The sequence below is a fragment of the Canis lupus genome, chromosome 31 (assembly GCF_003254725.2).
Source record: "Canis lupus dingo isolate Sandy chromosome 31, ASM325472v2, whole genome shotgun sequence".
NCBI lineage: Eukaryota > Metazoa > Chordata > Mammalia > Carnivora > Canidae > Canis > Canis lupus.
This window is the reverse complement of record NC_064273.1, coordinates 15113632-15126278: the sequence shown is the minus strand read 5'-3', so window position 1 is coordinate 15126278 and position 12647 is coordinate 15113632. Positions and strand designations below refer to the sequence as shown.

General features: G+C 34.2%; 1 protein-coding gene across 1 annotated transcript in view; it reads left to right on the top strand.

Moving 5' to 3' along the window:
- The window catches only part of TMPRSS15 (transmembrane serine protease 15), a 118104-nt gene that overhangs the window by 46474 nt on the left and 58983 nt on the right, over nt 1-12647 (top strand). The window contains exons 11-13 of the mRNA XM_025449835.3: nt 4394-4499; nt 4781-4931; nt 7821-7956. Coding sequence (XP_025305620.2) covers nt 4394-4499; nt 4781-4931; nt 7821-7956 — 393 coding nt within the window. The remainder of the gene's footprint in view (nt 1-4393; nt 4500-4780; nt 4932-7820; nt 7957-12647) is intronic.

Genomic DNA, 12647 nt, shown 5'->3' with positions numbered 1-12647 from the left:
TGTGGTAATGTTTTAGGTGGTAGGCTAGGGAGAAAAATAGTTACATTACTACATTTTCAAAAGTATATAGCCCTTTAGATATCTGCATTTCATTTAGCATAGGTACTTTTTTTTCTAAAATAAGTATGATTTTAGTGTTTTCAAAGTAATATTGTCTTTACTTCCTTATCTTTCTTGTGATGTTGAATTTTAGAAAATATTACTTTCTAATGTTGATAGACTTGAATTTGAACTATTCTCTAATCTACAACTTTCAATATTTATCTCCTAGGTTCAGTTAATTTTACATAGGTATTCACTACCCACAAAATGATTTTTTAAAACGATTTTATTTACTTACCCATGAGAGACACAGAGGGAGAGAGGCAGAGACATAGGCAGAAGGAGAAGCAGGCTCCCTGTGAGGAGCCTGATATGGGACTTGATGCCCAGGCCAGGATCACGCCCTGAGCCAAAGGCAGATGTTCAATAGAGGAGTCACCCAGGCATCCCACTCACAAAATATTTTATATCAGTTTGTTTTCATCTTAAGAGGGATCTCCAAGCTTCCACAAAGTTCTGCTGCCTCTCCAGTTGCTGCTATCTCTACATCACATCAGTGCATATCCAACACTTTTTCTTCTTAATTGAAGTGTTAGGTGTGAAAGCATAGGTTTGGTTCATGGAGAAATAAGCAGAAAAAGAGATAGAAAGAAGTTGTAAGAAAAACTTAAGGCTCAAGAAAGTTTCACTGTATGCTTAAATTAACAAAATATATTCAATCCTTTGGGTTTTAGGCTGACTCTGAGGTTCATTCCAATTCTCAAAAACATTTTAAGAAACCTGCACGATTTTATGGGCACCTGAGTGGCTCAGTCAGTTAAGCATCTGCCTTGGGCTCAGGTCATGATCCCAGGGTCCTGGGATGGAGCCCAGAGTCAGGCTCTCTGCTCATCAGAGAGTCTGTTCATCCCTCTGCCCCTCCATACTCATGCTTTCCATCTCTCTCTCTCTAATAAATAAATAAAATCTTAAAAAAAATAAAGAAATTTGTAAGATTTTAAAAGAAATTGTCATTTGACCATAGAAATTCCCATGTGGTTATGAAAAATATCTCTTTAATCATTCCTTTTGTGCATTACTTTAATAAAATTAAATTAAAAAGCCAGTCAAATTGGTAACAGGAATAAAATTAAGCAACATTCAGCTAATCCATATTGAGAATTCAAAACTGAACTAAGTGTTGCTCTTTTCCCAAAGTCTAGCAGTTTTAAGTCACATGTGACCATGAATGTAATACACAATATAGCAGAATAGGTGACATCAGAAAATTCAAAAGGAGTGGTTCCATATAGTTGGGAGCAGCAAGAGGAGCTTTCTAAAGGAGATGGCAGGTTGATTTAATGACCTCAAAAAATTAGTAGGATTTTGACAGGTACAATTGTAAGGAGAAGTAGAGTGACAGAGAGAAAAAAATAAAAAGACTCATAAATTTCCTGGGTGTTGAGCAAATTAAAATAATCGAATATTGTAGAAGTGCTATATGTAAATAGATGAATTATAAGAACTATGGCTAGAAAATGACATTGAAGTCTACATAGTACAGAAGCCTCAAACATCATAGTAAACTTATGTTTGCTTAGTAGGAAAAAAAGAGATGATAAAAGATGTTTAATAAGGGACAAATTAGATTGTGCAGAAAGAGGCATTATTGAGCTAGGATGTAGGAGATGAATTCTCATGGAGAGAGAACTATAATGAGACACACTGGAAAACAGTGTCAATGACAATATGACTTAAATCATAGTCCCAAGTGTTAGGATGTCCCTACTTGTCCACTTGGTAAGATACTTCAATAGAAATATTGTGTGAGGGGATCCCTGGGTGGCGCAGTGGTTTGGCGCCTGCCTTTGGCCCGGGGCGTGATCCTGGGGACCCGGAATCGAATCCCACGTCGGGCTCCCAGCATGGAGCCTGCTTCTCCTTCTGCCTGTGTCTCTGCCTTTCTGTCTCTTTCTGTGTGACTATCATGAATAAATAAATAAAGTCTTTAATAAAAAAAGAAAAAAAAAAGAAATATTGTGTGAACTTCTGGTTTCCATACTCTGAGTGGAATCAACTGGATGTACAACTAAATGAGAGCTTCTGAAATGAATAAGCAGCTGAAATTGTGCCATATTAAATTATTGAGGGCCAAAAGGATGGATAATCTTGAGAAGTCTTAGAAAAGGCAAAATAGTAGTCTTTAAATATTTGTAGAGTTAGCATAAACTTATTTATCCTTAATGTGCCCAGGAGAAAAAATAGAAAAGATAAGCACATAATAACTTAAAAAAAAAAAAAGTTTTTAGTTGTGCTGAAATGGAATGGGCTGCCTTGAACACAATGATTCCTGCTATATCTGACAGATATCAGAGGTCAAGTGACCCCCACAGGCAAATGTAAATGAAATTTAAGGACAATCAACATAGACTAAGAAAATTTTTATGCATACAATACTCTATTTTTAAAATACATAATTTTATGAAGAATTTCCTTCATTTTCTAATTTAAGAATTTAACTGATATCCCAGAAATAGTTAATATATTATTTTTAATTTTTATTTTATATTACTTATTATTATGTTATTTTATTTTCTATTCCAAAACATGTAATTCTATGTGATTTAATATATTGAGCTTTTAAAAATTTATTTATGCAAAATTCATAAGGTACTATATCCACATAACTATGTTTTATCTGAACAATGATTCACAGCATCATGATATCTTTATCAGAGTAAAATTCCCACATATATTATTACTTAATGAGTAAACAATAGATTAAAAATATTTCTAATTATAACTAATTGACTATGAACACGGCAAAACATAAAAAGCACAAAAGTTTTTATGTTACATAATTGCTGCTAACTAGAAACATTTCTGAACAGGGTAGCTAGTTCATTATTTATTCATGGTCTTCAGTGGTATTTTAATTATCTCCTCCCCAACTATATTCTAATCAACAAAATTAAGGTCAATTCAAAAGGGATTTAGAATTTGGCATTTAAAGGGTGGATTCTAGATCGTCTTCTCTGTATCTCTGCTACATTTTTTATTAGGTTGAATAATTGAGCACTAACTATAGAGATAAAACAAGAACTCATAAAATGCCACAGAATTATATAAAGTATAAGTAATGTGTTAATATAAAATGTTAAACATGCATTCATTTCCATTTTACATTTTATAATCTCAATCCAGTGAATGTATATTTATTACATTTATTAATGTATTTGACCATGATTTCACCTTGATAAAATATTCATTCTGAGGGGTATTTTTGGCTTCACTAATCTAAATATAAACTGATATATCTATTGGAAGTTTTATTAGTATTTTTCTTCATATCTTATCCTTATTCTACATGTCGTAAATGAATGAATTTCAATTCTATACAGCATTGCCTGTAAAAATTTTTGTTGGAAAACATGAGAGAAGATGTTTGATTTCAAATAAACACTAAATTTCAATATTTCATAAAAAACTACATTTATTAGAAATCAGATTTAGAAATTAGAAATCAGATTTACCCAATATTTCATTTGCTTCATAACATATTTTGTTACATGATTCTGGCTTTCTGTCATAATATATAAGCTGCAAACTAAGAATAAAAAAATTAAATTTCCCTAAGAAAATGTTCAAGATTATCTCACTCTAGCAACTCTTCCCACACTTCAAATAACTCAAATCATTGGTTGGAATAATGAATTCCAGACCAGAAAGCACTTAATGCAGTGGCTTGAGCTATTTTAGAAGGCTTTTATGTAGATTAGCATACTTCCTGCTCTTCTGTGATCTGATTAGTTATCATTCAAAGGAATATGGAAGATAAAACCATCATAAAATCAGGTAACTTCTTATATAGAAAAATGCAGTATAGTCAATGGATTAAAAAACTGATGGTCTTTGAAACTCTTAACATTGCCTTCAAATTTGTGCTTAAATACTTGCATATATCATGACTTACTTCACCAGCATATCTAAATACTCTCATGTACTCATTGTCTCTAAAGAATTTAACTGATTAAAAAAATCTAGTAAATGGGAATTAAAGTGAAATCTGGGTATGATAATATGATAAAATAATCATGAGGACTCATAAAAAGTCAGAGTTTTATATACCCTTAGTGATGTTCCAGTTCAAGGCTCTTGTTTTATAAATTGGGAGGTCCAGATTGAGAGGTGGTTTTCCTGACTAATAATTTATTATGCAGAGACAGCGCCTTCTGGGGTCACATCTACCTTCCTTTCCATTCCTTATATTTTCACCTTAAATTACTCCTTTCTCCTTATAACATGATATATCTCACACAATGAAATTGCTGACAGTTAAGTGAAGTAAAAAAAATTTTTGTTGTTTTTACAGGATTTTACATTTCCACCCCAACTGGACCAGGAGGAAGACGAGAAAGAGTAGGACTCTTAAGTCTCCCTTTAGACCCCACTTTAGAACCAGTCTGCCTCAGTTTCTGGTATGTCATAGACACATGTTAAATACTATCTTATTTAATGAATACCATTCCCTTTCTCACATTGCCATGCTCTGATTTCACTAAGACATCCCAAGTTTTCATGGATTTGCCATTATTTTTCTAATTGATAAAGTAGCAAAATGCTGGGAAACTTTACTAGCAGCTCCCTCACTAAGCAAAAAGGGAATATTTCAGAGAAAGTAAAGGATTTAGAAGAACCCTAAGTTGCATTTATTCTAATACTGTAGAAATCCAATCATTTGTGCTTGTTTCCAAACTAGGTATTATATGTATGGTGAAAATGTCTATAAATTAAGCATTAATATCAGCAGTGACCAACATATGGAGAAGACAGTTTTCCAAAAGGAAGGAAATTATGGAGAAAGTTGGAATTATGGACAAGTAACATTAAATGAAACAGTGGAATTTAAGGTTAGCAAAATACCTTGTGATTCATAACCATGTGCTTGTGTTCTAAAAATGGTGATGCAATTATAGGTTAAGGTAATATGATGACAAAAATATTTTATGGATATAGCCAAGTCATTTTCTCTACTTTCTCAATCTCTTAAAAAAAAAAAAAAAAAAAAAAAACAATCTCTGGGGATCCCTGGGTGGCTCAGCGGTTTAGCGCCTGACTCTGGCCCAGGGCATGATCCTGGAGTCCCAGGATCGAGTCCCACGTCAGACTCCCTCCATGGAGCCTGCTTCTCTCCCTGCCTGTGTCTCTGCCTCTCTCTCTCTCTCTCTCTGTGTCTCTCATGAATAAATAAAGTCTTTAATAAAAAAAAATCTCTGAGTTTGGGGCCCCTGGTGGCTCAGTTAGTTAAGTATCCAACTCTTTGTTTCAGCTCAGGTCATTATCTCAGGGTCATAAGATGAGCTGGCATTGGGCTTCACACTGGGCATGGAGCTTGCTTGAATTTCTCTCCCTCTGTCCCTCCCCATCCCCTACCCCAGTGCATGCATTCATGAGCAATCTCTCTCTCTCTCTCTCTCTCTCTCTCTCGCCCTGTCTCTCTCTGAAAAAATAAAAAATCTCTGAGTGCCCTTATTTTCATTTATTCACTAACTTATTTAAAACCACTTAATGAGGAACAATTTACTACATTAAAGTGCTACTTATAATGATCTGTAAATTCCATAGATATTTTGTGGGATATTACAGCTTTCTTCAGCAACTTTCTAGCTCATGCCAACTATCTCTTCCTATGTCCCCTAGCTACCTAGGACCTCCAGTTTTCCACAAATATCACCTAGATCTGCCTTTTACTTTTCTAGGAAATCATCCTTTCCTATTAGAACATCCAGGCCCATCGATATCCATTCACCCTGCCCCACTTTGATTTAATCTATGTATTTCCTTTAGAAACAAATTTCATGAGCTGTATCTTTGGGAAGTCTTTGATCATTTATTTCACATTAAGGTGAATTAATTTTTCAGATAACAGCTTAATGTGTTCTCTTCCTAAGGGTGTTTGCAATTAAAATACAAGATAATACAGGCTAATAGTTTGACCAAATTAACAATGTTTTAATCGGGTCATTTCAGACAAGAGAGTATAACTTTCAGAAGGTGTATATTTGGACAGACATAGTTATTGTGACAGCTTTAGTTTTTCTGTGACTTTGTGGAAGGAGGCAGTAATTAACCACTCTCATTTACATTCCTTCCATCTTCCTTTCCTTCCTTCCCTTTTTCTTCCTTTTCTTTTTTCTCAGTCTATCCTCCCCCACCCCCACCCCCCAGGAAGTTTTCTTCTCTAACTTCATTCTCTGATAATTCAGGGAAGGATAAAGGAAAATGGAACATCAGAGGAACAAAGAAATGGCAGAGCAGGAAAATAAGTACAGTAGTTCCCCTTGTCATACATCCTAAGACCCCCATTAATACCTTAGATACTATTGAACCCTACATATACTATGGTTTTTTTTCTGATACCTACCTACTTATGGTAACGTTTAATTTATTAGTTAGGCTCAGTAGGAGATTAACAATAAGAAAATAGAACAATTACAATAATTACTGTGACAAAAGTTATGTGAATCTGGTCTCTCAAAATATCTTATTGTACTCACCCTTCTTATGATGATGTGGAATGACAAAATGCCTACATGGTAAGATGAAAAGAGGTAAATTATCTAGGCATTGTGACATGGCCTTAGGCTGCTGCTGACCTTCTGGCATACAGAAGGATCATCTGCTTCAAAGTCCAGCTGACCACGAGGACCAGAAAGTGAAACTTCAGATGAGGGGGAACTACTATATTGCAGTGGCCAATATGCCTCAATTCATGGAGCATTTTTTTTTTTTTTAAATAACTGGATCCACTTTCTCAAAGTTAGCTTATCAGGCAGATTGAGAGCATCGAGTTCCACAAATATTTGCACCTTGGCTTTGCCACTTCGTCGTGAAATCTTGTCACTTTAGTCTCTTTGAAATTCAGCTTACCCGTACATGAAAGAGAGAAAATAATCCTTATTTGGAATTGTGTCTAGCATGGAGAAGGTGAAATGAATGAACAGAGTGAATGATGTATGACTGTACAATAGTGTTGAAAAAATTGAATGAGATAATATATACAATGTGCCTCGCATAGTAATTAATATATCATGGGTATTCTGTTTATGTCTTTCCTACACAAGAGAGGACCCAGGAAAGTTTAGCTAAAGTAGCTACTGTCTTTAAAAACCTAGTAAGTTTCATCTGACCACTGAAACTTTCTTCCATGTCTGGGTCTGTGTCATCTGGGCATTACTCACACACAGTATCTCACACCAGCTTCCTGGGTGAACTATGACTAGTACTAGATGGCCCTGAATGATCATATTTACTTCTATCTTCTCTTATCCCTTTCTTTTCTCATTTAAATTATCTAGTTGGTGTGAATTCTCTTTAGGGCTCATATGCTGTAAGAAGGCAGACAGCTACCTGGATTTCTAATATTATTGAAGGGAGGATTCTGTGAGAAGTTTGCTGTCCCCTGCCAGAAAATGTGGATCCATGACAGAACACAGTAGAGTATGACAAATCATGAGAGACAGAGACACAGGAAACTGTGGCAACATTGGTTGCCACAAGAAAGGAAGGAAGGAAGGACTCAGAAGGAAGACACTGGTGAGAATTTAGATTAGTATGAACACATAAGTAGGGAGAAGGATTATAAAAAGCCTGATCTATCAATATTTCACTCTACAGAAACTGGCCCTCTTATATTTGGAGTTGGCAATTCTGATTTTCCAGCAAATATTGAGCCAGAAGAAGAATCAAGTCCCAGAAGATTAGAGTGGAATGACTTCATATCCTTCTCTGAATTGCAGGTTGCTTTTAATGCTTTTAAAAACCAGATTCTGAGTGATATAGCATTGGATGACATTAGCCTAACATATGGAATTTGCAATGTGAGTCTTTATCCAGAACCAACTTTGGTCCCAACTCCTCCACCAGAACTTCCTAGTAAGTAACTATAACATGTATTTAAATCATTAATATTTTCAAGTAGATCTTCCTTTGGCTTTTTAAATTATCTCAGCCTAACATTTTTTCACAAAAAAGGACTCCAAAATATAAGTAAAATGGAAGTTAGCAAAATATTACATATTATACATACACTTACAAGGAAATCACTCAGTACTTTGTTATGCATCATATTTATAATAATTTTAGTATATTTTTATTTTTAAAATAATGAAGATGCTAACTTCCATTTTGTTTCCACTAGTATATGAACTAATGCTGTATTGGCCATGTACCATGGCAGATAGTCTTTTGGGAAGGAGCCTTAAGATTCTCATTGTCTTCTTAAAGAAAAATGTTAAGATCTCCAGAGGAGTTTGGTTAAGCTTGAAATCCACCCAGTCTATTTCCAGAATAATTTAATAATAATTATTGGGCTTAGACTTTTTCTATACAGACCAAGACCACACAAAAAGTTTTTATCTTAAATGGTGCCTTTGTAAGACCCTACAATGTGCTCCCTTCATGGAGCCACTAATGTGTTATAGTTGAGCAGTGACAAGGATTTCCAATTTCCTGTGGAGTCTTTTAACACAGAAGAACAAAACAGAGTCTGTATCCACCTGTGCTCTTAATCCAAATTGGAAACTGACATTTCAGAGGAAAAAGGGGCATTACTACCCATCTTATCATGTCAAAGGAGACAATAACTTCATATCACTTTCTGACTATGGTATTTGACAGGAAAAAAAAAACCCATATAATGATAAATTATATCAAACATGTATTTTTCCTCTACTGGGATGTCTTCACTGCACTATAGTTTTGATATTAAAAAATCCCTTCTATCTTTGGATTATGGCAGTTGGAAACTGATCTAGTTCTACAACTTTGCTTATGTCAGACCTCATGGATGTTTTTGTTCTGCTATGGCTCTGAGCCCACAAACACAGCACTTTTTCTTTTTTTCATTTCCTTCCAAGTGCACTTGAAACTCTTCCCATCACATCAGCAAATCAACTTGGAGAACATACCCAAATTTGACTTTACTTCTAAAACTATATATTTTTCTGCTCTCAATCTTTAAGTCAAAAAAAAAAAAAAAAAAGAAAGCAGACATTTCAGATGAGAAGTTTTAACAATTGAAAAGGTCTATAGATAAATGACTGGTGTTTGAGAACACATAACAAGTGAATTGTCGTTAAGATGAGGATAGTAATTACATTGCCATACTGGTTCCCTGCCACCATATTGAATGTGCAGTTACATTCTATCAAAAGGCTAGTTTACTACTTAACCATCTTTTGCATTAGCATGTTTGGATGCTTGTATGGGCTATACATAAATTCCTCAGTATTCCAAACATTCATTCAACTTTTATAAATAGCTACTATATAATAAGCACTGCATAATAAATATAATATGTCAATACCAATGCATGGAAAAAAATTTAATCCATGTAAATAAATACTTAAGACAATATATAATTTTGTGCCCCTAAAAGTAATAAATGAGAAAGTAAATGATAGACTTTGGAGAATAAAGTGTGAACTGGAGAAAGCTTTAAAGAAACATTAAGGAGACAGGACACTCATAAAATTTAAACAAAAGCAGAAACGTAGCATGCCTTCTCATATATATTGGTCACAAAATTGTGGCAAGAAGTGAGTTTCATGACACCAAACTCTGAGTGTCATTTACCTTTGCTTCACCAGTGTCTGACTGTTTCCTAACATCACACAAATAGATGATTAATAATATTAGATATGAACTAAATCTTCCTCCTCTCTCTCTCTCTCTCTCTCTCTCTCACTCTCTCATGTTGGCTACAATTTTCTTTTGGCAACACAAACATTTTTGTCAAACAAAATATTAATACCAGAACTGGAGTGGAACTCAACATCAATGCAATAATTTGGGCCACCTGACAATGTTTAAAAGTAATTGCTTCACTTTATTTTGTATGAATGCCCCATACCTTACCTGTCTATTATACAAAACATTCTCATGCAAAAAAAAAATGAACATTCTAATTATTAAAGTCACTACTAGTTTGACAAATAATTCCTATGGATAACAAATATTAGAAACATCTTGCTATTTGACATTTCAGTCATTTAAAATAATTTTCTTAATCCTTTCTGCCAGTGTGTTCCTCTATTTATCAATAGGTGGTCAAGAAGAAATTTTTCTAGTAAAAGGAATAGTTTCATAGGCTTTACTTTTTTTAATAACAATCTCATCATTATCTGAAATAGAAAATGTGAGGGCAGCCCAGGTGGCTCAGTGGTTTAGTGCCGCCTTCAGCCCAGGGCGTGATCCTGGAGACCTGGGATCGAGTCCCATGTCAGTCTTCCTGCATAGAGCCTGCTTCTCCCTCTGTCTGTGTCTCTGCCTCTCTCTCTCTCTCTCTTTCTCTCTCTCTGTCTCTCATGAATAAATAAAATAAAATCTTAAAAAAATGTGAGATAACTTCTGTACATAATGTCAAACATACAAATAAAACTTTAATATAATTTCTCATATTAATATTTTAGTCAGAAAAAGAAAAGAATAGCACTTCAATGTCAAGGTAACATGATATTCCTGCATATTTTAACAAGGAAATTATAACGGTAGAATAATCTATCTGATTTTAAAATATAAACTTTAGAATTTGCCCAAAGTATATTTGTTCCAGTTTCCAAATGGTTCACTTCAGGGTAATATTTAGCACAGCATAAAATGTTAATTACCATCAAATGCATTCTGAACAATTTCATTCTAATGCCATTTGCAATTGGTTCAGTGAAATTCTTATGTGAGCAGAGCTTTTCTGGTTCCAGATCACTGATTTGTTTAAGCAGAAATAAAAGGAAACCATGGCTGACTGGCTAATAGCCTTTCTTTGGCTCTTACAGGGCATTTAAACAAGAAAATAATCCCAGATCAGTAGCTGACTAGCAAAATTCCTCCCTTGTTCCTAGGGATCTACATCGTGCCCAGTTTGGGGAAATGTTCAGTTCAGTTTTCATACCTACAGGGATTCTTCATTTTGTGACTTCGATCACCTGTTGCTGAATTAGCTCTACAGTTGTTGCCCTATGACTTCAACATAAATCATTTAAATGTGGAAATTGTATTGTGAACACTTTTCAAAAGCAACCATTCCATTACACAAATATTATGTTAATTTGCAACAGAATTTGGGTGATTGATGATAATACACCTACTGAATAGAATAAGTATATACAAAAAGGAATCCACACTACAGGCCCTTAACTTATTTCTGTAGCTGTTAAAACTATTTAAGAGAAAAGATACAAGCTCTAGTTCTGGCTATTCTAATAGTCACTTTTTATTTCTACAATTTTGATATACTTGGCCATTATTTGGGCCATTTTCCATTTCCAAAGACAAAATCAAAGTTAATTTGGCAAGTTTCACAGACAGGACATTCATTTAATTCTTCATATAGAAATGAATTGGCACCTGTCTACTTGTCTTATAATTATATGGGGGCTGCATTCTTGCAGAGCTGCTTGCCCTTCATATCATTAGTGTGACTTAATATTTAATTCTCTAGCAAATTCCATATTAACTGCACTCATTTGCTCCTGTATCAGTGTGTTTTCATCTATTCTGTTTTGTTTTCACCTTTTTATGTTGAAAACTAATAGCCTATTTGTTGGCTAGATTGCTATTCATTACAAATAAAATAGACTATAAGGAATGAAAATTTGAACTTCATTGTCATAAATTTAAGATAAATATTAGTATCATGGCTGGTCACTGGAACCTGTGAATGGAACATAAATTTTGATAAACTGAACACAAAATTTTTATGGGATTTTCCATTTTATACAACTTGAATTTTTAAGATGTTATCTGTAATTGTGTAGGACTTATCTATTACTATGATGATGAAAAATAATCACTGATTTTAACAACATTCAAGCATCAACGAAAGGCATTATTCCTCAAGGCACACCTATTATTTTACCACAAACATCTTTAATTTGAACCCTCCTACTGTAAGTGGGAGCTGGGCTCTTCTCTTTCTCACTTCACATTGACACATATCTCATGAACGTCAGAGGCTTAAGCATGGATTAAAAATGACATGCCTCAAGAAAAATATCTATCCTTGACAACCACTTGCAAAATACTGCAAGCTATTTACATATTGTATGTAGTGAAAATCCCTGCTGGCATAGTAAGGAATTAATCAGAATACAAATCTTTGAGAGAACAGCTTCAAGAAAAGGAAAAATGAAAAAGTTTCACAGCTGTGAATAAAACTCCCTGTACCAGATAATTTAACTCTCGTTCTCTGGGTGGAGTTTATCTAATGACACAATATGATTGTGGTACCCAGAAGTACATTTTCTGAATCTTTGGCCCCTCTAATAAGGAGGCCATCTCCATTATAGCAATACCACCATTAAAATAAATCGTGTCTTCATATTTAAAATGGCTGAAAGTACTTTTCCCAATCCCTTACCATCATTTATATACAGAGAATAACTGAGAAATCTTACCAGGCCAAGGATCAGAGATATCTTATGGGTCAATTATTTGACATGAAACTATATCTGATATTCATTTCAAAACAGTAATTCTTAAATATTTCAGAAGAATGAATTTTCTAATGCTTCTATTTAGTGAAGAAATGCTAAGTGAACTGTTTTGACAGGCTTAACAATTACACT